Source organism: Hirundo rustica, chromosome 1, assembly GCF_015227805.2.
Source record: "Hirundo rustica isolate bHirRus1 chromosome 1, bHirRus1.pri.v3, whole genome shotgun sequence".
NCBI classification, from domain to species: Eukaryota; Metazoa; Chordata; class Aves; order Passeriformes; family Hirundinidae; genus Hirundo; species Hirundo rustica.
In genome coordinates this window covers 18,697,736-18,722,565 of record NC_053450.1, presented here as the reverse complement: position 1 = coordinate 18,722,565, position 24,830 = coordinate 18,697,736, and the positions used below count along the sequence as shown (strand labels likewise).

Genomic DNA, 24,830 nt, shown 5'->3' with positions numbered 1-24,830 from the left:
TTTTTTTTCCCTCCAGTTTTGAGCAGAAAATGTATTTTTCTCAGATGCTTTCATAATGTGATGTTTAAAATTTGTATTAATAACAAGTTCTGGAATGCAGGGTGAGTTTCTGCATATGTGGACCTTTTTGTGTCTTTTTGTGCCCTTTTCCTCACCTAAGCAAAGCATGCTCTGCAAGGCAAGTAGATCTTGGCCCTCCCATGTTGCCTTCCCCTTCACAGGGTTTCTATCAGTTATGGGCAGAAACAAATTCTTGTGACTATAGAAATCTTCTGGCAAGCATTTTGCTGGCTTTCACAAACCACCTGTGCCCTGGTAATGGGTGCTATGGCAGCTGTAACAATGATTTCAATGCTTCATTGAAATCAAACCTCTGTTTTAATTAGAGATGGCTCCCCTGGCATTAGCTTAAGACTTAATGTCAGATTCTAACTGCTCCAAATACTTAGTCTCTGGAGTGTTCTGGATTCAAGCCGACCTATTAGTGTATTTTTTTTCTCCCCCACTTAGGGCTTTCAGTGGTGTTTTTTTGTGTGTGGGGTTTTTTTTTTTTTTTTTTTTTTTTTTTTTGTTTTTTTTTTTTTTTTTGTTTTTTTTTTTTTGTTTTTTTTTTTTTTTGCTTGGTTCACTTGTGACTGCATTACTTAAGAGAATAGTTCTTCATAAATGCTTTAAAACCATGTATCAACTTCTCTGAAACAAAACCCAACCTTTTTTAGCTTCTTCAATGAAGTATCTCAATTTAATTAATGTAGTATTAATAATTTTACCTTTACTGTTTTCATGCTTGTTGAACAGCTTCTCTATCAGGTTTCCAAGTTCAGGGAAGCTAGTCTGTTCAAATGCTGTGCTTTAAATCACTTCTTTGGATACATGCAGAACAGTCTATAGTGTTTCTTAGCAGGGAGAAAGGATGCACTGGAAGACTGTGTAGTGCCATAGGAGGCTGTAAACCTGTTTATCCAGTTTACACTGTTTGTGTCAGCAGCCTAGTCAGTGAAAAAACTTCATCAAGATTTTTTTGTCTTTTAGTGGTTGTGAGGGAGGATAAAAATACAGATATAATCAGAAAGTCAAGAGAAAGCATCTGGCTTTACTAAACACACTCTTCAATGTTAGTGTGTAAAGTTATTCTGTATTTAGAAAGGCCTGTAAGCTTTGAAGTCTAACTTCTAAATATAGTCTATTAATAATTTTTAGGAAGAGCCAATATGTATTTATTTAGGCCTGGATTTACCTAGAAACTTTAGCTAGAACAGTGTCATTTTTTTCATTATTATGTACTGTAGGTGTTAGCGTGCTGAAGTTGCATGTGGTTTTAGTTGCTTTAAGATGCAACTCAAGGCTTTAGGGAATGTATGATTAAGAATTATCTTTTCTGCAGAATTAACTTGAACGTTCAGTTTAATTTGAGTCTCATCTATACAAACCTGTTACTTAAATGAGCCAACTGCACATCCCATAGTCTGCTGTTTGCTTTGCTGTGTAAGGAGAGTGTGACCAGCAGTCAGGGATGTAATTTTGCTTCTTCTCTGTGGCACTGCTGAAGCTATTCATTGAATGTGCTCTTTGGTTTGTGTACCACTGTTAAGGAGAGATGCTAAGGAACTATAGAGGGTACAGCCAGTGTATTTAGGGGCACAGGGCATATGACCTGTGAGGAGGGGTTGAGGTAGCTGGGCTTTGGGGATGCAGAGGGAGCTCAAGGCAACTCATAGGCAATCTAATTATGACCTACATCTACCTAGAGGGACACAGTCTTCTCAGAGCTAAGTGATCAAGGAGGAGCAGCAGCCATGAGTTTTAGCTTAGGAGGTTCAAATTGGACAACAGGAAAAAACTTCACAGAGAGTGGTCTATTACTGGGACAGCTTTAAGCTGACCCGATTTGACGTTGGCAGTAATTCAACTCCAAACTGGAGGCTGGAGTAAATGTATTCAAGCGGCTTTTCTTCTGGATAACCCTTTGATTCTGTGAGGATATACTTTCATACCTGGAATCTTATGCTTCTTCTCTCCTAGATTTTTTTTCTCTCTTCTGACCTCACTTCTCTCTGTGGTCACTTAATGGAGGAAGAAGATATACTGCACAGGTAGTGCTGACTTCCTGCAGTGTGTCTCTCATTAAGTACAGAAGTTTAATGAAAATGAGTGATTCAGAGACTCCTCTCAAACAGTCTGTCAGGGAAGTTCTCCTAGCTGCCTTCTATTGAAACTTTTGTTGTTGTTTTTCTCCCTCAGGTTCAACTTGATTGTTCAGTTCTGAACCATGTGGCCTGTGGGCTTATTTACATTTCTTTCATACCAGCTTTGGAATCTTGATTGGTAAGGTTACCGTACACAGTATATCCAGTAAACTGTGTGGATTGTCTTCTGTACTATGGTCAAAGTAGCAGCAGTGCATTAGAAAGATAAATGTGCAGTGCCAACTTATAATACATTTCTCAAGTCCTGCTGTAAAAGTTAGCATATTTTTTTCTAAAATTTGTCTTGGAATAAAGCAAGTATAAGAATAAGGCAGATTATTTTCTCCTTTTATCTTTTTTCAGTACCTCATTTTTAAGAAATTACCAGGTGTATGATAATGTAGGAAAGAGGATTCAAACTGGGTAGACACACTTCTGTGAGTTTTCTTGTACATTCTGTTCTAGATGAAGCATATATGAAATGTACCAACACCCTTTACAAAGACGCTAATGCTTCGCTTTCATGTCTGAAAATAATTCGGTTGGTACAGGCATAAGAAGCAAATGTGATCTTGGAATGTATCAGGCTGGTGACTCAGTCATCTTGTGATATGTTAATGTATGCACAAGCTCTTCTTCAGACTTCTGCGCTACTAGTGTTCAGGATTTATTGAGTATTCCCTAGGTGCATGTGGTGTTAAATGATCTTTTACTGCAGGTTCTGCTTTGTACTGTTACATCTTTCCCTGCTTTTATTCCTCCAAGCTTTGGAACTTTGAAATTCATTGTGTGTCCTTTTACCTAGCCTTTGCTGTTGATTGTCCTTTTGAATTTGCCTGCTGATGTACAATTGAACTGTGTTAAAAACCACTCAATTGGGATTTCATTAAGATACCCTTCCATTTTTCTGATTTCTATTTCTCTCGTCTCTTTACTGAATTTTTTACATATTTCACAATTCTTTAGGCTTTTTTTGCTGTTCAGGATTCTGATGTATCAAATGTTTAGCTGAAGTTCAGTTTATAAACTAGCAGATGACTGATCTGGTATTCTTTGACTGTATTACATTTTTGTTTTAACATGGCATTTGGTTGTGGTTTTATCTTATTTTTTCTGGTTAATTTCCATTTCTAACATTCAAACAGTTTAGAAGGTGATATTTTATTGAGAACCTGTGTACTCATGGCAACATTTCAGGTCACTACATGTATGAATAATAATTTTCTGTTCAAAAGTAAACAACACACCTTGTGTTACATGTGTAAATCTCTCTGGCTTGATTTGGTGGAGTGGCCATAAGGCCACTCCACATATCTGTTTTGCCTGCCAGAAAAATGGAAGGAATCATAGTTACAGATAACTCAAATTGCAAGTACTTGTTTAGCCCTGTTAAAACAGGGAAGATGATGACTTCAGGCTTAGTTTCTCTGTGCTTTATTGGCTTTGGAAATGTCCAGAGATGGAAACTGCACAGCTGCACTGGTCGATTCAGGCTTTTTGCCTTCTATATACTCAGAAGCACTTTTGTTTCTTCTTTGTCTGATACCTTTTGTTCTCCCACTATGTCACTGAAGAGACTGACTCTGTCATCTTGACACCTCTGGGAAAGCTGTCTAGAAGGTACAGGATGGCTGCTGTTACAGTCCTTCAAAAACACCTCTGCTTCAGACTAGAGAGGCTCTGTTTTCCTGGCCTCCTCTTATAGCCACCGATTACCTTGGTATCCCTTCACTGAAATAGTTTTCTTTATCTGTGCCTTCTTTATATTGAATGGGGGCAGGGGGAGGGACACTAGAGCCAGTGTTCAAAAAGCAGTTGGAGTGCAGGGATAATAAGTGTGCTCTCAGTCTGCTGACCTCTGTTCATAGTAATACAGCTGAGGGTGCTGTTGGCCCCCTTTGTTTTCAGGTCATGCTTCTGGCTCCTGTTTTGGCTTCTGCCTATCAAGACCCTTGGGTATTTTTTTCAGCAGAGCTGCCCCTTGGCTGAGCAGTACCAACTGTACAGCACTAAGAGCTCTCCCTTCCTGTGTAGGAGATTATTGTCTTGCTGAATTCTGTAAAGTTCCTTTCTGCTTGCTCCCCAGCCTGTCCAGGTCCTGCCGAATGGCAAGCCCTGCCATCGTGTATGTTGACTGGCCCCCCCAGTTTATCTGCAAACTTAATCGATAAACTTGTACAGTAAAATGTTTGCTGAGGCTCTGCAAATGACTCCACATCCCCAGCAGATCCCTTTGCATATGAACAGAGCAGTTGTAGTGCAAAAGTCAGCAGGATAAGCTGATTGACTTTGAACTCTTAGAAAGGGTAGGTATCATGGGCTTAAGTGTGATAAGGCAAAGTGTAAACTCTTGAAGGTGTGTAAGGTTATAACTTGATATTGCTGCTTGATGGTCAGACTGCTGATGTGGTGTTGTGTAGGCTTGAGCATGTACAACTAAATGGGCTTAAATATCTAAAAGAGGTGAAGAGATGTTACGGGAAAAGCTGACTTGCTGTATCAATAGTGCAGACAAGATTTTTGCAAATTTCCCTTCAAAGATGGATTAGGACTGCAGAGAGATTGTACAGAAGGTGGAGATTGGAGTTGGGTAGTTTCTAATGTATTCAAGTATATACATGTATATTGCAAATGGAACAGAAAGGAAGCTTTCTGTTGGTTAACATATACTGTGGCATAATCTGAAAATTTGGTAAAGCATTTCTGTTTACTTTGAATGTGAAATCTTATTTTAGAAGAAAGCCCATGTGATGCACATACCAGTAGTGTCATGCACAGAGCTGACTTTGTCTCCTAGCCATTTGGATAAGTGTCCTATCTTAAGTTTGTTTCTCTTCAATTGTTTTTGTTCTTGAAATCATAAATTTAATTATTTCTGCCCACATGATATGCATCTGACTGGATAGCGGAATGATGTGTGTTAAGGGAATCACAAAATGAACTGGTATTGATGCTGTATGTATCTTGCAGGAAAAAGTTATATTGGTGTGTTCAAAGTGCTAATGCAACATTAGCAAGGTCTCAGATGCATTGAGCTCGGGGGTTTGCTTGAGAAAAATGTGAACATAAGCATCATGTGAAGAGCAGTGATAAGGATCAAGAATTTTGAGAGCATGACTTGGAAAGATTGAATCACAGAATAAATAGCAGTTGCTTAGCAAGAAGAGACTGAAGGAGACATTATGACATCACCTTGGTCTGAAAAACCTTCATTTGGCTAAAAAGCCTGCAGACTACAAGTATCTTGTGGGCTACTGTTAGGGCCTCTATTTGTAGTTCCTAAAACATTGGAAGATAACTGAAAATAATATTCTTGTAATTATTGTAAGCATATCTAACTGTGGGAGAGGGAGAAGGGTTAATGAGGCAGAATGAGACGGCTGCCAACTGGAATGTAGTCCCTGCTATTAGGAGAGTCAGGTCACCAGGTCTTATGGAATATAAAGATTTCCTACTTTAATTTCTTTCATTTCTTTATTAATAGATTATAATGATCTAATTGTTATTGAGCAGAACTAATCTAATAAAGATGAAATATCTGTGCTTCCTGTTTTATCAATTAGTGAGTTGTTTCCATGTACTGCTAAATAAAAATGTATTTGAAAATATTTCAGACTACTTCTCTTACTTTGATTCATTACCCCAAATGTGCTGCATGTTTAAGATACTGTGAAAAACTGTTCTAGACAAAAAACTGACAAAGTTGCTGCCTTTTCTTTTTTTTAAACACCTGTAAATCTGATGCACAAGTGTGCAGTTCTTGTTGGGGGTGGGATGGTGGATGAATAATCTTTTTCTTACTTTCTTGATCATAATAATCTCATTTATTAATTTAAAAAATTTGCAATAATTGTGGCCTTGTCCAGCTTCTTTGCTATTTCTCAGAGGATACTTGTTTGGTTTATCAATTTATTTCTCTGGAAAAAGTGATTTTTTTGTTACATTGAAATGAATAGAATAGCAGCTGAAAAATGTGCCAAGTTGAGATTTAACCTTATTGAGGAAACAGGAAGGGTAAAAGAAAGTGAATACATTTTGCTCTGTGCAGAACTTGAAGATCCTCCTAAGTTGTTCTTAGCTTGTATCCTTATGTTTACCAGCTTTTAGTGCCAGAAGTCCAAAGGATGTTCTAAAAGCATCAGTAAACAGCAAACTGAAGGTCTGCGATTAGGTTCAGATGGCATACTAAGAGGAGAGAAATGCCACTCTTGTCATAATAATTTGAGTCAGCAGTGCCAAAAAAATATTTTCAGTCAACCAAAATTCAGTGGTACAGGGTCATATAGAGGCAGTTAATAGAAGCCCTACTATAAATGTTGGAATTTGGCTTTAGTTGTTTTCAATGAATGCCACTGACCATTTCATATTTTAATGTCAAAGCTGCCTTATTGGAAGCTGCACCTTCCTAAAACAATGTTCATAAACCACCTTTTCCTATCTTGTGCAAGTATGTTGGAACAGTAATGCCTTCTCTCTGTGTTGGATGATCATATGTAATTGTTCTTATGCTACAGTCATCTAACCTCAACATTCTGGGCCCGTGCATTCAGACTAAATATTGGTCTGGTGTCATTTTGGACACTGTGTTCTGCATATTTCTAGTTCTAGCCTTTTATATCCTAGCTGACATGTTCTCTTGTTGTTTGTGGTTCTGGCATGCACTTTTTTACTTTGACGTTTCAAGCAGTTGTGGAGGCTCTCCCAGTCCTGTGAAGAGGTAGTTGAGAATTAAAGCACAAATCCTGATGTTACAAAAAGTCTTGTCTTCGTTCTGTCTAAAACAGCACAGCTAAGAGCTCAGATAACATAGTGCCACAGATTCCACGTTAAAAAAGTTACTTGACTCTTGAAGTTGTGTTTAGTGTGGTCAATGGTGTCAGGTTTTTCTTGGTGTGGTCTGAGAGCATCAGCCATTGTTAGTCTCATTGGCTTACTGCTGTCAGATGAAGTAATGATAACAAAAATGAGTTCCTGTGTAAGAGTTACCTGGAAAATGAGTAAAATGACAGCATGGGACTGACTCTTGTTGGGTCTGAGGACTTTTCAGACCACTGCCTTCCATGCTGGCAGTTGTTTCTGCTTTCATGTGCTTCTTAGAATATTTAGGGGCACTGGAATGGCTGAAAGATGTATTTACTTTGGCCTCAAAAATGAATACCCTGCTCATTTAGTGAGAGATAGAGGCTTTGTAGTGTGTCATCAGGGAGGTTGAATTCGTGTTTCTACTGCTTTGACCTATTTTCACAGCTGAAATACATCCTAGTTTTGTTTCTGAGAGGTTAGGTCAAAATTGAAGTGTCTGTATGAAGAGACAACTCGAACACTTGGGCTGTGGGCAGAGGTGCGGATTTTGATAGCTTGGCCAGCTGGGTAGTCAGCTCACACAGAGCTCAGTGTTGCCTGCCTCCATCTCTTGTTGACTCAGGAGACTTGCATCGTGTCAGGTTATGAAACACTACCCATATAGTTTGGGGGAGGTAATGGCTTCACAGACTGAGGGAATGGAAGTGGGCACTGCTGGGAAGGGTAGGATTTACTGCCGTAGGTATGGGAGGGGAGGACATCAAAAAACCCTGACTGCAGACTATAAGCTCCTTGAAAATTTGTGGTAGGAGTTCTGGTTTTCCTACAAGGTGCCTTCAACAGGGACCTGCCTTCCCCTCCTCCACACTGTGTTTTATCTTTCTTGAAGTTCTCTCAAATATCTGAAGATGGGGAAAGGAGTGGAAACCATATGGGAAGTGGCTGAGGTTACTTGGCCTGTCCAGCTTGCAGAAGAGGAGACATCATAATGATGATGGGGAGTGGGAGGGCCTGGCACTGGTCTCCTCTCTCTGACCAGTGACAGGGCCCAAGGGAACAGCATGAGGCCATGTCAGGGGAGGTTTAGGCTGTGTGTTAAGAAAAGCTTCCTCAAGCAGAGAGGGATTGGGCACTGGGAAGTGGTTGCAGAACCAAGACTGCCAGAGTTTGGGCACTGCTCTCAGGCACATGATGTGATTCTTGGTGTTGTCCTGGGCATGGCCAGGAGTTGGATGCAGTGATCCTTGTGAGTCCCTTCCAAGGGGATATTTTATGATGATTCTGTGGTTCTTAAGTCTAAAGCAGCAGGTTCTTCTTCTGTGAGTAATAAATAATTTCCTATTTCTATTTCTGGCATAAGGAACAGAAAAGGTTTTTTGTGCAACACTTCATTCTGCTGCTCAATTACTGGAGAGGGAGAAGATAATTTATCTTGACCTCTTGAGAGGTATCTGTCTTCAAGCTCTTCAGACACCTGAACCAGTAAGAAGAAAAAAGAAAGTTAAATTTGGGTTGAGAAAAAAACCCCACAAACTGCATTAGGCTATATACAACTCAAGTGTATGTATATTTGTAGTATGGGGCTTCTTTACTTCCATCTCATGGGTGAGGGGGGAGGAGGTGAAGAAGACATCTTGTTCTGCAATGAAGGGTTCTCCATTTATAGCTTATTAAGGCATGTATGGGATCCTGGATAAGATCAGTCTATTTTTAGTTGCATCCTTGGACTTTTTCTTTGGCTTATTTGACCCAAACTGCTCTTAAAAGAAAATTATTAGGCTCTTTGCAAAGCCTTGATAAGGGCTGAAAAATTTGGAACAGCTACAGTCAAGCAACTGTTAGGTTTTCTGTAGCTTGTTGAGGAGGCTGTTGTGCTGCAAGGTCAGGTAAAAACTTTGGTAACAAAATATTTGACCTAGATGAGGATAAAGTCGGCTGCTGTTAAGCCTACACACAAACTTCTAGTGTATTTTATTGTTACTGAGTTGGCTTCATTTCCCTCAGAGACATTTGTAGTACATTTAAATGCTATGAATATAATCAGAAATTAATAATTCTTCCAGCTAAGTTTTTAAAAGCTGCTATTAGTAAATAAAGGAAGAAATAACTTTTAATGTATTGAATGAAGATAGCTGTGTGCAGAATTAGTGTATAGGTTTTTAGAATTGCTAGAAACTTTTTAGAAGTAGGCTTAGTCTTGATAGTAATTCATAGCTATAAAAACTTACCATAATTAATACCATCTATAGATCAATTTTAGATACGGGTGTGTTCTTCCTCAGGCTTTTTCAATATATAAAAAAGGATGAATTAGACCAAAGTGTTGGTTGTGGGGTTTTTGTTGTTGTTGTTGTGTTTTTTTTTTTTGTTTTTTTTTTTGTTTTTTTTTTTTTTAATCTATATAAAGAGTACCACAGGAGATTATTTATGTTGGTCTGCTAGAAATCACTACTTTGTAGTCCTATGTGGCTTGTCCTATATAGCAAATGTAAGATTTTTCTGAGGCAGGCTTCTTCTTGTGGGGTTTTCTTTTTGACAATTTCATTTTGTTTTTATTTCTTTGGCAGAACTTGCTGCGTAATTTACATTGTGACTTCCCTACCCTCTGTGTATCATGATAGCTTTGGCTATTCATGTAGGAATTTGGGAGTGGATGTACGAAAGTTGTGCCAATACTTGTCTAGTTTCTTTTCCAGTGTTGGAATCATGATACTAATTAAATCTAGTAGTGCACTAAAGATGCTGTTGGTTTATAGCATGTTTCCTTAGTGCTTCAGGAAAGGTTTAAATGGATTACACTAAGTTTTCTATTCTCAATATAGCCATGCTAAAGTATTTTTTAAAAATAAATTTTATTAGGTTTCTTGCTTCTATTCAGTTTGGCTTGAAATATTTGAGTAAATTATGGTAACAAACTTGAATATGTCAAAATGGGAGTATAACTAAGCCCATTGTGGCATGAAAATTTAATGTCTCATTTGCATGAGTATTTTGGGCTCCTTAACAGCAGACGTTTGACTGTTGAAGGTGGTGGCCATGTGGTGGAGGAGATTCATCTAAAAAATTCATGTGTGTATAGATGCAGATATTAAAACTCTCACTTTTCTAGTAATGTATGTGCTTTCTGTTGAACCACATAACAACATTGGTGTGTTGTGATTATCATAAAAATCAAGCCAGTTAGTATAAAATAATAGAGTATACTTCAGTTACAAATGGTTGTTTGCTTGGCCTGTGAAACAGATCATAAAAATACAGTGCCCCAAGAAAAAGAACAGTTCTTGATTTGTATTATCTATGTAGAATCTTTAGTGTTTATTTACTAGCTCTGTTTGCTACAAATAGGTTAATTATGAATTTGATACTAATGTTCTTTATTTTATAAAAAGTCTTTAAATACTCTGTACTTAGCAAACAGCAAGAAAAAATCTCTCATGATTAGATCAAACATACAGAAACTCTAGATCATGTCTCCTCAGATGAAAGCAGACTGGGTATGATACAAAATCAATTAAACACAGCAGTTCCAGAAATGTTCCTTGCCTGATGGGGTCAATGTTTTATTTTGTCTTCATTAATCGCCTCCTGGATAGCAGCAAGTACTTCTGCAGTTGGTTTCCAGTTATCGGCTGTTTGTATTGGTCAAATTCTTAAAGCATTGCAGAGGAATGAAGTCCCTATTTTAGCAGCTGGTGTCTGTTGGAATCAGCAGGAGTAAGCTGTGTAACTGGTGGATTAGATGTCTGCCCACGGGGCTGTAGTCAGCAGCCTGTGACAGTACTGAGAGAGGAAAATGAATTTAACACACGCATTGCCTCAATTTTTTTCAGATGCTGGCCAGAAGAAGACCCCAGACAAGAAAGATGGGCGTCGAATGTCTTTTCAAAAACCTAGAGGGACTCTTGAATATTCTGTAAGTTACTGATTTATTGTTAGAATGTTACTGCAAAGCAAGTGTAGGCTAAAAAGTTGCATTACAAAATATAAACAAAACTCTAATGTGTCTCCTTTAATGTTAGAATTCTGTGTATCTGATAGTTTAGTTTGACAGAAATTAAATCAGGGAATTAGCTGGTAGTACTAATGCTGTTTTTTTTTCTTTAAGTACCCTTTTTTTTTTTCCTTAGAAATCCCAAGCTAATCAAACTGTTGACTGGTTCAATTTTAGGTAACTAGTTAGAAACAAATAACAATAGTTAAATAATTATGTGCAAATTCTCTGCTTTCAGAATTACTAATAAACTGTTGCTGTCAGGAAATAACAGAATAAAGTTGGGAAGGGAAGCTGTATCTTGATACTGACTTTCTGGTATTCTAATAATTGCTGTAGATCTGTGCTTTTTACTGTATAACTGTTTCTGCATCAGTATCTGAAAATGGAGCCTTTCTCTCCCTGTTCTGTTCTTGAAATGACCCTCAAACTGTGCTGCAGTCAGCTTTCACATTTGTGGTTACTAAGGGAAACAGAAGTGAGAAGTATCTGCCTTGTGTTATGTACTGGAAATATAATTAAGCCTATAAATAATGCTTGTAGAGTTGATGTTAAAATAGGGAAAGTCTGCCACAGTTATCTTTGAATGCTTTTGAAGCTGGACACAATAAATAAAAATGAGAACTTCTTTATTAAAGGTCTTTACTTGACCTCTTGGTGTTCTCTTACTCCAGGAATAAGAGATATGGGGAGGACTTAACTCTGTTACATTAAGCCAAGCTGTGATAATTGCTTAACTACTGAGAAGGCTGTGATGGTCTTTAGGAGAGAGACTGTGTGTGTGTGTAGTAGAGCAAGAAGCATTTCATTAGTGTCTTTTGGAATTTGAATATAATTCTAGCTTCCTCTAAAGACTTCCTTGAAGCTGAAATTCAAACCAGAAATTCTTGATGCTTAGGTTCTAGCAGTTGAAGAATGTTAATGTAAATGTGACTGTTGTTGATGTTATATTAACCCCATTTGATCTGAAATACCTGGAAAAAATGGACAGGTGTAGCTCTGTATTACTGGCATCCATACTTAGTAAATCTTGTAATTTGGCTTTTGCAGCCATGTGGGTGCTTTTTCTTTGGTACATAACATTCCAGGCAAAGTGAAAGCCAGAAGCTTTCCTTTTTTTTAACTTGGTATGTGTTTGTGTCAAGTTGTCATGTACTTCTGCAGGTTTTTGTGTTCCAGTAGGTGGAGTTTTAGATCCAAAAATAGCTTTCTTAGTACGTACTGAAGTATGCATCACTTCTTTGTGAGTCAAAAAGATGATTCACAGGAATCAAAGGCTTTTTGTCATTAAACTTAGTCCACCTTCTGAAGGAGCCTGTTGCACATATGGAACATGGTGCATTTCAGCTTCACAAATACTGTATTCTGTCAGGTTTTGCTGTACATTTCACTCACAAAGCACTTGAGTAGCATCACTTTTGGTTAGTGTTGTTTGCAAATGTTTTAATACGTGGCTGTAACCTTTAGGAAGTGAACTTATGCTCACTGTAAGAGAGGTCAGGTAGCTATTGTGATAATTTGCTACTGTTGTTATTTATTTCTTTATTATATGTGAAGAGGTGCACTTGTGTCTGGTTTCTGACTTAGTCCTACTTCCCATCACAGTGATGACACACATGTATACACACAGGTATTTATGAACCTGCATGTGTTGCTTTTTGAGGAGTAGAAAATGAAGGCAGAAACCAGACTCCCCCTCACCTTTCAGCACTGTTAAAGGTGGTGGGAGTTTTTCCTATTTTTTAGATAATAATTTGTTTGTTTTCCCAGTGGCTGCATGGTTTTAGGAGGGAAGGTCTTATTTGTTTTTGTGAAGTTCAGAGTGAGTTGGCATTCCACTTATGCAAACTATGGGGTTTTAATATGAAGTAGACTTCACACCATAATATTTTTAGGAAAAAAAAATTACTTTAGGACAAATAAACAAAAAAAAAATTTTTTTCATTAAAGCTAAAGACAGAATGCAGTTAACATTTAAGATTTTAATATAAAATTATTTACAGATGTGTAAATACAGACATGGCTATTTGCAGATATGTTTGATTTTTGTTTTAAAAAAACACTTATTAGTGAGCAGTTGAAATGAATGATCATTGGAGTGTTGGAGGCTCTAATGTAAGACTTCCCTTTATCTCTTTGGGGATTGGAGGCTGTGCTCTCCTGAAGTAGTGAGTAAGAACTTAAACACAGATTATGGTGTCCCAGGTTGTGGAAAGAGCCCAGTATCGATTCCTGAGGGTTACAGAAGCCTTTAGTAGACTATAAGCTCAAGACTGAGCTTTCAGCCTGTGTATAGAGAGTGTTAAGGTTACACTAATTCTATTGCCCTTGTAAGCCTTTACATGCTATTTAGAAAGCTACACACTTAGGAGTTTCTGGTGATTTTTTTTTTTTTTTTTTTTTTTTTTAAATCTTGGCTCTTTCATTTTAAACCCAAGGAGTATGTATTTTTTGGCTGCCACTTTTCTTTGAGCATGTCATTGTCATAATCTTTTAACCTGTCCAGGGAATTAATGGAAATGTGGATCATAATGGTGATGTTACTTCATCTATTGTCTTTTACTAATTATTTTTAAAGTTTGCTTTATGATATTTACAAGTTTTATTTTACCAATACTGCATGTTATATAAATTAGGCCTGTTAACAATTAGTATGGTCATAATTGGTATTTCTAAAGACTTGAGAGTTGAGTGCAATGCCAAAGTTGTGTTATTTACTCCCTTTTGTTCTCACCCTTTTTTTAAGTCTTCCCATCTGTTTAATTTTGTTAGTTTATTTTAATGCTTTTAAATTATTTAATTGTTTTCTGGCTCTTGGACATCTAGTGTTGAAGTAAAAAAAAAAAATTATTTCTGTACTCTAATTAATATGTATTTGATATTTAATTTTTAATGGAGGAATGAGTGAATTCTGACTGGGATGCAATTACATTAAAGTTCATTAAAATGCCAGTACAGAATTTGGTTTAAAGTAAAGCTTTTAAATAACTTTGCCAGCTGTTGATCTGAGGGAAATGAAAGTAGTTTGAACCAGAGATAGTGGTGGCAGTTCTCTGCTGTTATACCCAAGCACACTTGGGAAACATGATTGTATTCTCAATGAAGATTTAATATTCAAATATTTATATAAGATTTTTTAGCATTCAGAATAGCATTTAAGTAGCTACCTCAATGTATAGAAAGTTTATTTTCTGAGAGAGAAGGAATAACTTCTTGTCTTCTCTTATAGCAGTGAATTGATAGGGGCAAAGGCGGGGATCCATGATATGTGGTGCCACTATTCAAATCTTGTTAGTTCTGTGCTTTCTACAAAGTTATTCTTTGAGATTTTGGCTGTTAAGATTCTACATTTCAGAACAGTAGAGGGCCTGAGTACTGGAAAATAGGCCTTTGAATCTAGGAAGATAACTTCAGGAAGTCTCTATTACGTGAGCAGTGTCTTTGTTTTGAGAAGGTATCTCTGCTAGTCCCCGAAGTCCCATGTAGCGTAGAAATTTGCCTGTGCAAACTTCACAGCAAAACATAAAGGAAGTTTATACTTGTCATTGTGTTTACTGTGAGATAAACCTTTCAGTTGCCAAGCTATCTCACAAGATGGTTTTATTTCAGAAGGCTGTTAAGAGTGACTGCACTCTAAAAAGGGCTTAAGCTTTGTGGTTTGAATGGTTTTATGTCATAAGTTAGTCTGAAATCTCAGTTGCTTTAATCATTAGTGATGCATAAGAATTATTTACCTAGCAGCTGACTGTTTCCCTTCAACATTTATGTGAGAGCAAACTTAGGCAAAACTTTTGAATTTTACTTGCAGTTTGTTTTAGCAAGCTTTCTGTATTATGTAGAGCTTCTGATGGAAACTTAAGTGTTCAGTGATTTGGTGGTTAGTTTTGTTATGGTCTGTGAAGGACATAGTACATATCTGGTCTTGTTACAGTCCTGTTTTGATTTCTGCTTTAGAATCAGTTAAATTTATGGCATATGAAAATATTCTTCTTTTTTTGTGTATCTGTGATCATACAGTACTGAATGACTGAGAGCTACTACAATAAGGTCTTTCATACTGGAAATACTCGTGTAGAGAGATGTTTGCTGCTTTGTTTAGCTTATTGGCCTCCTGTATAAAAAATTCTCATAATAGGTTTCTAATCTTATTTTAAAAAAGCTAATTGCCTTTTCTTTGGCAATGCTTATATCTTTTTGTTCGTGAATCTAGGTTGACAAGTGCACCTTTAGAAAATTATATGGAAAAGAATTCTCTAACTCACATTTAGCTGCAAATGTATCTTGGCTTATATAGCTTCATCTTGCCTTAATTGATAAGATCTGTTTTTTCCTGGTACAGTGTTTATGAAGCCTTGTGCCATTAATCAGTAAACCTTTTGGTTGTTTGTTTCCTTGTATCACTATTATTCTTAAGGCTGCGAATTCTTTTCTCTGAAATAGTTTTTCTGTATAAAACTCTTTTCTTTTGCTTTCTTCTGGTAGCTCATTTTGAATACACTTTGGGAGTTGGGGGTCAAAATCTGAGCTTGAAACAAGTCCTTCCCTTACTTGGGAATCACTTTCTCAAAATGCTTATGCTCCATCTGCTATCATTGTAGTTGACCTGCTTTGCTTCAGCATTTTTGCATTTTCTTAGTGATGGATTTTAACCTGAAAGTCAGGGTCTGATAGATGCTTATTTCAATAGTAAGAGGGTGTGTTTATATTGATAGAGAGAACTCTTCAGCTTTTCTGTAGGTGAAGAATGGAGAAGAGCAGTTGAAGAGGGGGAATGAATCATTCTATGAACCCAACCAATGGTGTATTGCCCAGTGGTAGGCAGCACTGAATTTGCAGACCAGAAATTCTGGTGCAATAGCTGAGCCTACAGCTCAAACTGTGTGTGACTGACACTTCTGGCCACCTGGAAACATAGTGGGAAAGGCATGTGCTTTTATATGGAGAGGCAGTAGACTAATATTTAGGGGCTAGGTATGGGGTGGGGTTTTTTTTTGGTGGTGTTTTTTTGGGTTTTTTTTTGGCTTGGGTTTTGTTGTGTTTTTTGTTTGTTTGTTTTGTTTTATTTTTGTGGTGGCTTTGTTGGTTTTTTGGGGGGTGGGAAGTCATAAGAAATGAAGATATTAAACTTCATCAAAATCTTGGTAAATCTGCCCATGTTAAAATATGTAAGCCACTATTTGAACTAACTGCTTACAGGTTTGTTTTGTTTGTTTGTTTTCCCCAATTGATACAGGTGGAATCAAGAGATACTTTAAACAGTATTGCCTTGAAATTTGATACAACACCCAATGAACTGGTTCAATTAAATAAGCTTTTCTCCAGAGCAGTCGTTCCTGGACAGGTACTATTACACTATACCTATGAACATTGAATTTATATTATTTATCTGACAAAGTCCTCTTTTACTGTATTTCTCACTCCTACCAGAGTGCTAAAGTACTTCTCTTACTGATTTTTTTTACTAGCTTTGTTAAAGTTTTCCCTTATGCCTATCAAATAACTGCCTAAAAGGAAACATGTAAGGAAGCTACCTGTGTCCCTTATTTAACATAAGAGGACTTTTAAAACTAGATCTATTAAGATATCTATATCTTAATGATACTATTGTATCATTAAGATATACTTAATGATACAATAATAACACTTAGATACAAGCCAAATTGTTGCTTTGCAAATATAGCAGGCTGTTTACCAACTCTAGCTCAGGAGGCACATTCAGGGTACAGCTTACAAATAACATTCTATGACTGCATATTACTGCCTGCAATTCTGTTTTAGTAAATTGAATAATGTTTCTGTTCTGCTCTGGAAACTTGTCTAACCAGCAGTATATGAATTACCATTCACTTATAGGTCACTATGGCTTTTTTTTTTTTTTTCTTTTTTTCCCCTCCTATTTTTGCCTTCAGTTTTCACTTCTCCTTGAAAGTCAGGCCTGGAAACAAGTGTTAGGTCGACTGTGGTATCAGCCATTTGGTATTTGCCCTTTGTTTGATAAAGTTCTGTACTCATTTTTGATTGCTGCAGAACTTTCCCTATGTAGGTTGAATGCCTACCATATGGCTGAAATAATGTATTAAAGGTGTGAATACCTTCAGTTGAAAATTGTTATGTATATTCAGTGAGTCTGCTTCCTCTTTACTCAGGCAGTAGAATCATAGCAAGAGATATAATTGGACACATCTTCCTTGGACACTCTTATTTCTGGAATTCTGTATCCTTTTAATGCTTTCTCTCTGAACTTCTATTGTTATGACTGAAAATAGAAATTATAGCAATATAGCATTTAAAAACTTGAGGTGCTAAAATTTCAAGTATTTTGTGTAGTATTGTTTTTTCCCCTCAACTCATAATTCTTCTAAAAGCAATGGGAGCAGGAATGGTGTTGTGTAGCTTATTTTGAGAAGGCGTAGTAAATATACCTTAAAAGGTGGGAAATCTAAAGTAAATCTGAAAGCATAACTAACTTCTAACTACGTTATATCTTCTTTATAGATTTTGTATGTTCCTGACCCAGACTACATTTCTAGTGTGGACAGCTCTCCCTCTCTAAGTCCTGTAAGTCCCCTATCACCTACATCTTCCGAAGCAGAGCTTGACAAGGCTACAGTAAATGTAGGTATACCTATTGTCCTTAAATTTAACTTTCCCTTACAAAATAAATGTTACAGATGCTATACTTTCTTCTTAAACTATCCTTTTGTTTTGGGGAGAAAGTATTAGGCAACATTTGGAGTTGAAAGTTAAATAGTTCCTTTTCAAAAATAAATATGAGATTTTAATCTTCGTAAATTATAGTTTTCAATGTGAAAACTGATTTGAAGGCAAATTACTTGTAGCAAAATACTTTCATTGCACTCTGAAATCTTAATTAGATACTGTTGCATTTCTGTATTTGTTACATTTCAGAGCTTTTAAAACATTTGTCTCTAATGTCATTGATAGTTTTTGTAGACAAGAGGCATTGGCAGGAATGCTCAGTGATGGATTGCTGTTAAGGTGTGGGACAGGGTTCTCTAGTTTCATTTTGCAAAAGAAGTTTAAAAAAAAGAGGATTTTGGTGAAGGACTAACACAGAATTAATTGTAGCTGATTTTTACTCAGTAGTTCTACATCTGTAGCCTTTCAAAATGCTAAAAATATTTAGCCATCCTTGTTGCTATGTAATTCAGCTCAAATGTAGATATTTGGGTAGGAGCTGGCTTTGTTGAAGGATGTCTTTCCAGGAACACTGGTTTACTTTGCTGTCAGCAGAATTCCTTAGGGAGCAGTGCAGCTAGGAAGATTCAGTATCTGAACCCGAGCTTCTCTGCAGTTTTTGCAACTGTGATCTTATTTGCATGCTTCTTCATGCATCACCACTGTTCTTTTTCCAGTTTCTATATTTTCCTCTCAAATAAGAAATTTTCTTGGTAGCATATTTTGACAGTACTCAGTCAAGCTGACAAATATCTATTCCAGGATTCTGTGTGCTCAAAGTTGAGGAAGGTTTGAGGCTTAAAGCATTTACTTATCTCTTACATGACTTGGTCCAGATGAATTTAAATATAAAGGTTTTGCTTTATTGCTGAGCAGGTTCCTAAGCTGCATTAAAAAGTCTATGATGGTTTTTCTACTGAAAATTACTGTTTGGTTTTGCTGTGATACCTTTTCTCTATCATAGTATGCCAAGTCTTATGTCTGCTTTCATTTGTGCTGAATAATTTCTTTAATGTTTGATGGCAAACTGAGGGGGGTGTAGCGCAGTAAACAGACTCGCCTGCAAAAATACATTCTTGTGTCATAGATCTTGTATCTATATCAGTCTCAGAAAGGCCTACCCATGTAACATATGTTGTGAGAAGTTACTCAAGGGAAAAAATACCAATTTTACTACTGGGAATCAGAGCATTTCCTATAGATTCCATGCTAGAAAAATACCTTATTCTTTCTTTTGTCAATTATTTTGTGTATCTCCTAGCATATAGTAGATAAGGAGATGTAATAATGTAACCATACATGTAATTTGTTAGAAAACTTTTTGTTGACTGTTTGCTCATATCAGAGATAAAAACTTTCAAGTGTAGAAGAAACAAAGTAAATGAAAATACTCAGTCAGAAACGTCTTCCGCCAGAGATCATTTCATTTAGTGTAGTTAGTCTAGTGCTAGTAGCAATTGGAATGTTAAATTTCTTTAACTGACACTTTGTTGTTACATTTCTATTTTGTGCATCTTGTTACATTTCTTGGGTCATTACACGCAGTTCTTAAATGTTTCCGGGAAAGTTGGATTAGCAATGAGAATACATATTAGTGTTTATTTTGTTTCTGAGGCCTTTCAAAGTACATCTAAGGAAAGAAGAAATACTTGTCAAAAAGTCAAGGAACAGAAATCACTTGTACTTGCAGTGTGGACTGTGTGCATGTAGTTTTGTTTTCAGTCTCTCCAGAAACAGAAAAGGCACTTAACTTCTATATGAGCAGTTGGGGCTGGAGGGTTTTGTTCCTCATTGTATTTGCGTTTTTCTTTTATCTTTTTGCTGATTGCCATAATTATGAAGAAGAGAAATACTAGTATACATTCTCTAATGCTCTCTTGATGTCTGTCGTCTTTGACTGTCCTCCAGTTTTGACTCCAGATTTGCAGTTTAAATTTGAGCATGTTTCAAGGTAAAGATGTATGCCTCTGCTTATATAATGTAAAGGAGTCATCTCTCTGCTCTGGTTAATAGAACCAATGGTTTCTAGTTACAAATTTCATAAGAAGGCTAAAAAATATCTGAATGCCTGTTCAGTCAAAAATAAACTGGCATAATCTATTCTTCTTCTGTTTTATCAAACATTGGAGTAGCTTACCACAGCCATGTGGCTGATATAAGACCTGCCCCAATAACTTTGTTAAAGTTGAGGGGGTTTGGTAGGTTTTTTTGAGGGTTTTTTTTGAGTGTTGTGGGTTTTTTGTGGGTTTTTTTGGGGTTTTTTTGTGTTTTTTTTTTTTTTTTTTTTTTTTTTTTTTTTGGGGGGGGGGGTTGTTGTTTTTTGTTTTTTTTCCAGGTTGTATTTCAATAATTTTGTTGCTGTCAGTGTGTAAGAATTAGCTTAGATTTGGAAGCTTTTCTGATGCTGCTGGGTTTATAAAAGATTTCTTCATTTGGCAGTCTTAGGCACATTTTTGAGAAGATCTTTTATGCTTTTCCACCTATAAAGCTTAAATTCTACTTCAGAATAATATGTAGTGACAAAGGCATCATCATTAAATTGGAAATTCTACCATTGTGGTAGTGCATCCCCCCTGCTCCTCCCTTTCCCAAGCCATACTGGGATCTGAGTTTGTGTCATGTGGCAATATGATGAGAAATGCCTGGCTTATTCAAAGTGGGCTTGGGTATTAGCTGAGCACTTTCAGAGCCGCTTGCTGAGTTGTGTGTCACAAGAGTGACCTCGAAGTTTTCAGTAGGAAGACATATATAGAAGGAGAATTAATCTCCAGGATTGTTGTTTCCTTAACTATACCTTGATTAGCTTTTTCAGCAGAATACAGTTCAGTGTTCTGTATATTGTTTTGGTTTTTTGGTTGATCTGGAATGAATGTTGGAAGATGCTGGCAAAGGCTAAAGTAGTGCCAGAGAGATGATGAGCTGAAAACAGTTGTGCATAATGTTCCTAGATATGATTAAAAGCATTTATCTGCAGTCTGTACTAGCAAATAGAACTGAACAGGAAAGCAGAAAACCAAAAGGAACATGGGAGTTCCTGTTTTCTAAAAATAGTACTATTCTATTAGTAACTAAAAATCGCAATTATGTATGAAATGATATATAAGATGTGGGTGAAGCTCCAAAACAGGGTTTCTGTGTCTATAAAATAGGCTTTGGTGAAGTCTACAGTTTGTTTATCTTTAGTTTGAAAACAGGTTTTTTTTTTTTTTTTTTGTCGTTTGTCATGTCCCTGGTAGGGTTCCATGTTCATTGTGTAGTTGATACACACTGACTGGTAGACAGTGAGGTAGATAACTCTTTCTATTACCTTCTGTGATAAGGAAAGTGAAGGAAATATTCTGGAAGTTAGTCATGAAGAAGTTCTCTGAAGGACTTCTAAGGAGAAGTTGTGAAATAAACTTAAATCCAGGCATGTGAATGACAAAGATGGCTGGAAACAGCCAGAGAATTTACCAAGGCTCTATCATACCTGACAAAGCTGATTGCTTTCTGTGAGGAAATGACAGGCTCAGCTGTTGAAGGAAGAACAGTGTTTCTTACCCTGACTAGAACCAGGCCCTTGACACTGTTCCAAAGCAGCGTTGTTAAAGTACTGGTAAAATGTGAACTGAATGAGTAGAGTAGAACAAGGGCCAGGATCATTGTGTTCAAACTTTTTCAGCATTTGTGTATGTGATTTTTAAAAAAGTCTTCTGTAGAATCATAGAATGGGTTGGGTTGGAAGGGACCTTAAAGATATCCAGTTCTAACCCCTCTGCCATAGGCAGGGATACCTTCCGCTAGACCAGATTACTCAGACCCCCATCCAGCCTGGCCTTTGAACACTGTTTGCTGTGGTGGGGGTCAGTTTCAAATCCTCAGGAGTCCTTATTGGGGCAGTTCTTTTATAATCTGCTCATCAGTGACCTGACTGGTCAAATTACACAGTAGAAAATATCCAGGAGTTGATATTGAAAAAGGCAAGTTGCTAAGCTCTTCTTTGTTTCTTTATATTTCCTTTCAGGATTCAGATGGAGTCCAACAGAAGGAGTCAGCTGTTTCACCAGCACATGCATGTGTTCGTCCTTCAAGAGTGGTATCATCCACCTCCGAAGAGGAGGAAGCATTTACAGAGAAATTTCTAAAAATTAATTGCAAGTACATCACTAATGGCAAGGTACTGAAACACTTTTTGCTGTTACTGTATAGGATGTAATAATAAAGCATGTTTAAAGTACAAAGAGCAGACTTTAGTCAGGGATGAACAGATGAGTCAACTCACATGCATGTATCTGTATAAATATATTAATTTTTTTGACTCACTGTTTCCTTTGGATACTCCAGGCCTCTTGTTCAGGACATGATGCAAGCAGTTGATACGTGACAGACATCCCTGATGCTGTACCATTACATAATTCTTGTATGTTGAGGGCATGAGGTCTGTTTGTTCCTTATCTTAGTATCTCTCATAAGTAGTTTTTTCTTTACTTACAGTGGAGAAAAACATGCTTTAAACTGTACTAGGAAATACACAGTTGTGTAGCTTTGCTTCCTTTTTTTAAAAATCTTTTTAAAGCAGAACAGGGCAAGCAGAGTAAACCTCTGATTCTGCAAACAAGTTCTGTATTGTTTGCTGTTTGGTGGGGTGTGGTATGGTAGAAACCTTGATTTTGTTTTTTTCTTTGAAGCAATTACAGTTCTCTCAATAGCATCATTACACAAAATGCCTCCAAATTAGTCACACTTAGTTAACCTCTGTTCAGCTCATAAATGCACAAGTCTTGTATAGACTTCTAGGGACTGGGATAATGTCAAATCATTTTATCTCAGGACACTTTACCAAAAATCGAAATGTATTGCTCCCCTACCTCACTGAAAAATTACTATTAGACATTGTATCTGTGAAAAATGTCTTTACTCAATGAATGCAATAAAATTCAAAGTACTTGTAATACTTCTTCCTTTGCCTGACGTTCAGGTATGTATACCTGAACTGATTGTGTTGTTCAGCAATAGGTTTGCAGATAAGCTACACTAATGATAAACAGATTAATAAAAAAAACTGCCTTTTTTTTTTTTTTTTTTTTTTTGCTGATGGGGCAATCATTGCAAATCTGTGTGTATCTAGGCTTGAAACCTTTTGACCATATATGTGTATTGAATTGACAAGAGCTACTTGTTAGAAGTTGATGAGGCAAGTCCTGGAACAGCTTTGTTTCTTAAATTACCTGCAAAGCAGAACAAAGTTCTTCACTTGTTGCATTCTGTCTGTAGGTGACTTTTTTAGGTTGATCCTAGGCACATCCTTACTTACCGGTTTTAAATGCTGTTATGTAGAGGAATTGAGACCTGTGAGCCTTTGTTAGAAATTGTATGTACTGGAAAAAATCTGGGGTTAAAATTTACAGCATATTTTTTATGTTCTGTAATTTCTCCTCAGAATATTATAGGGAGTATTAATGATGTCTGTCTTTGGCTTGCAGCATTGCAGCCTATTTTCTAAGAGCTTCAGGGAGAATTCTGTTTCAAAAAAGTTGTATAACCCATTGCAGTGTCATACTTGGGGAGGTGGGTGGGAGAAAAATGAATACTGACTTGCTCAGATTCAAGTGCTAGTTCTTCTAAGTTTAGCTTGTAATTTAGACTTGGTGCCACATATGGTAAGAATGTCCTCTTGAATGTTGTCTTGCATCTCCTTGATGCATTTTCTCATGATACAGGGTGATAAACTTTCAAAAGTTTCCTTGAGAAAGCTTAAAAGATTCATCTTCTGCTTCCTACTCTGAAAATGATTTTTTGAAGCTTATAGCCATTCTTTAGGGCTTTGGCTGTGAAGTCTGTCATCACTGTGACTGCTGCTTGTAAACTGAAATCTAGTGAAAGCTATTTTCCAGTGTGTCTATGCGAAAGGGCTTTCATTAGGGTAAGATTGTCTCATTTCTCACTTTTTAAGACTGCTTATGGTTGGAGTTTGATTTAGTCACACTTGTGAATTTCTGGACAAGCCCAGAGGAATTCTCTGAGGAGCAGTGATTGGAACCTGGAATGCCTGCTCTGTTCATTGCTCTTGCTCTGTCTTAACTGGTTGTGGCTACTGATAGAGGCAGGGTGTTGAGCACAGTAAGAGACAGGGTCATGTGAATTTACCATGTTCTGTACAGACAATAGATCAGTGTAACCAGTGTGCTGCAGTCGCACTTTGGCTCACTGCTTATACTCACCCATATGTAGGTGTTCCTTATCTTGCTTTTGGCTTCTGCTGTAGAACAGTGTGCTGCTCTGGGGACTTTTCTTTGCACTGTTCCTTGAAATTAAAAAAAAAAAAAAAATTACTTTAAAAAGTCTGCTTAATTGTAACTGAAACTAGTAAGAGAGGTTTGGAATTCTTTGTTATTTTTGCTAACTTACTTAACTGTTTTGAAATGTAGTAGGTAAAAGAAAATTACTAAAACTGAGGCTTGAAAAAACCCAAAGCACTGACCTGGAAAAGAAAACACAGAAAGCACTCATATTTTGTTTATTAAGTGAAAAGGGGGACACTGAAGTTCAAAACTTCTATATGAAACAAAAAAATAGATGTTATTTTCACTATAAAAGCTTCATAAATCATAAATTACAGGTTTTATTCAACCTTGTGTGTTTAAGAAGATGATGGAATTATTTGGAGAACTTATCTTTGAAAACTTTTTAGGAGTCCTTTCAAACTTTCTTAGGAGTGTTTTATTGAACTGCTTAATCTTAATGTGTGGGCATACCAATAAATATGATAGTTTGGCTTTAAACCTCTCTTTTTAATGATTCTTCAGATTTCCATCTCAGGTATTGCAGGGGCGATGGAGATTCTATTTCCTGAGGTGAATTTGAATGGTAGGATGACAAAATTGATTCAGAACTGGGTAACTGCATGTGCAGTTTAATCTGCTTGCAATATGTATGTTTTTATGTATCTGGATTAATATTTTCTGGACCAGCTTTAAGACTCAAGGAATCTATTATTTTAATAATGTAGAATGTCCACATGGTTTTCAGTAATAGAGTGACTTAGCATTTCTATTTGAGGATCTTAAATCTGAACTTCACCAGAACAGAATTTTACTTCATGTCTTTAAAATCTATGGTGTACAGGAAACTTGACTTCTGCAAGGGCTATTTTGGGGAGTTTTGTTCCAGAA

General features: G+C 36.7%; 1 protein-coding gene across 15 annotated transcripts in view; it reads left to right on the top strand.

Annotated features, from left to right (window-relative positions):
- OXR1 (oxidation resistance 1) overlaps positions 1–24,830 on the top strand; it is a 270,959-nt gene that overhangs the window by 196,231 nt on the left and 49,898 nt on the right. For 14 of the 15 annotated variants that reach the window (XM_040084391.2, XM_040084399.2, XM_040084419.2 and 11 more), the window contains 4 exons: positions 10,820–10,902; positions 16,214–16,321; positions 17,476–17,595; positions 21,683–21,835. In XM_040084391.2, coding sequence (XP_039940325.1) covers positions 10,820–10,902; positions 16,214–16,321; positions 17,476–17,595; positions 21,683–21,835 — 464 coding nt within the window. The remainder of the gene's footprint in view (positions 1–10,819; positions 10,903–16,213; positions 16,322–17,475; positions 17,596–21,682; positions 21,836–24,830) is intronic. The other variant, XM_040084435.2, reaches the window with a different exon arrangement.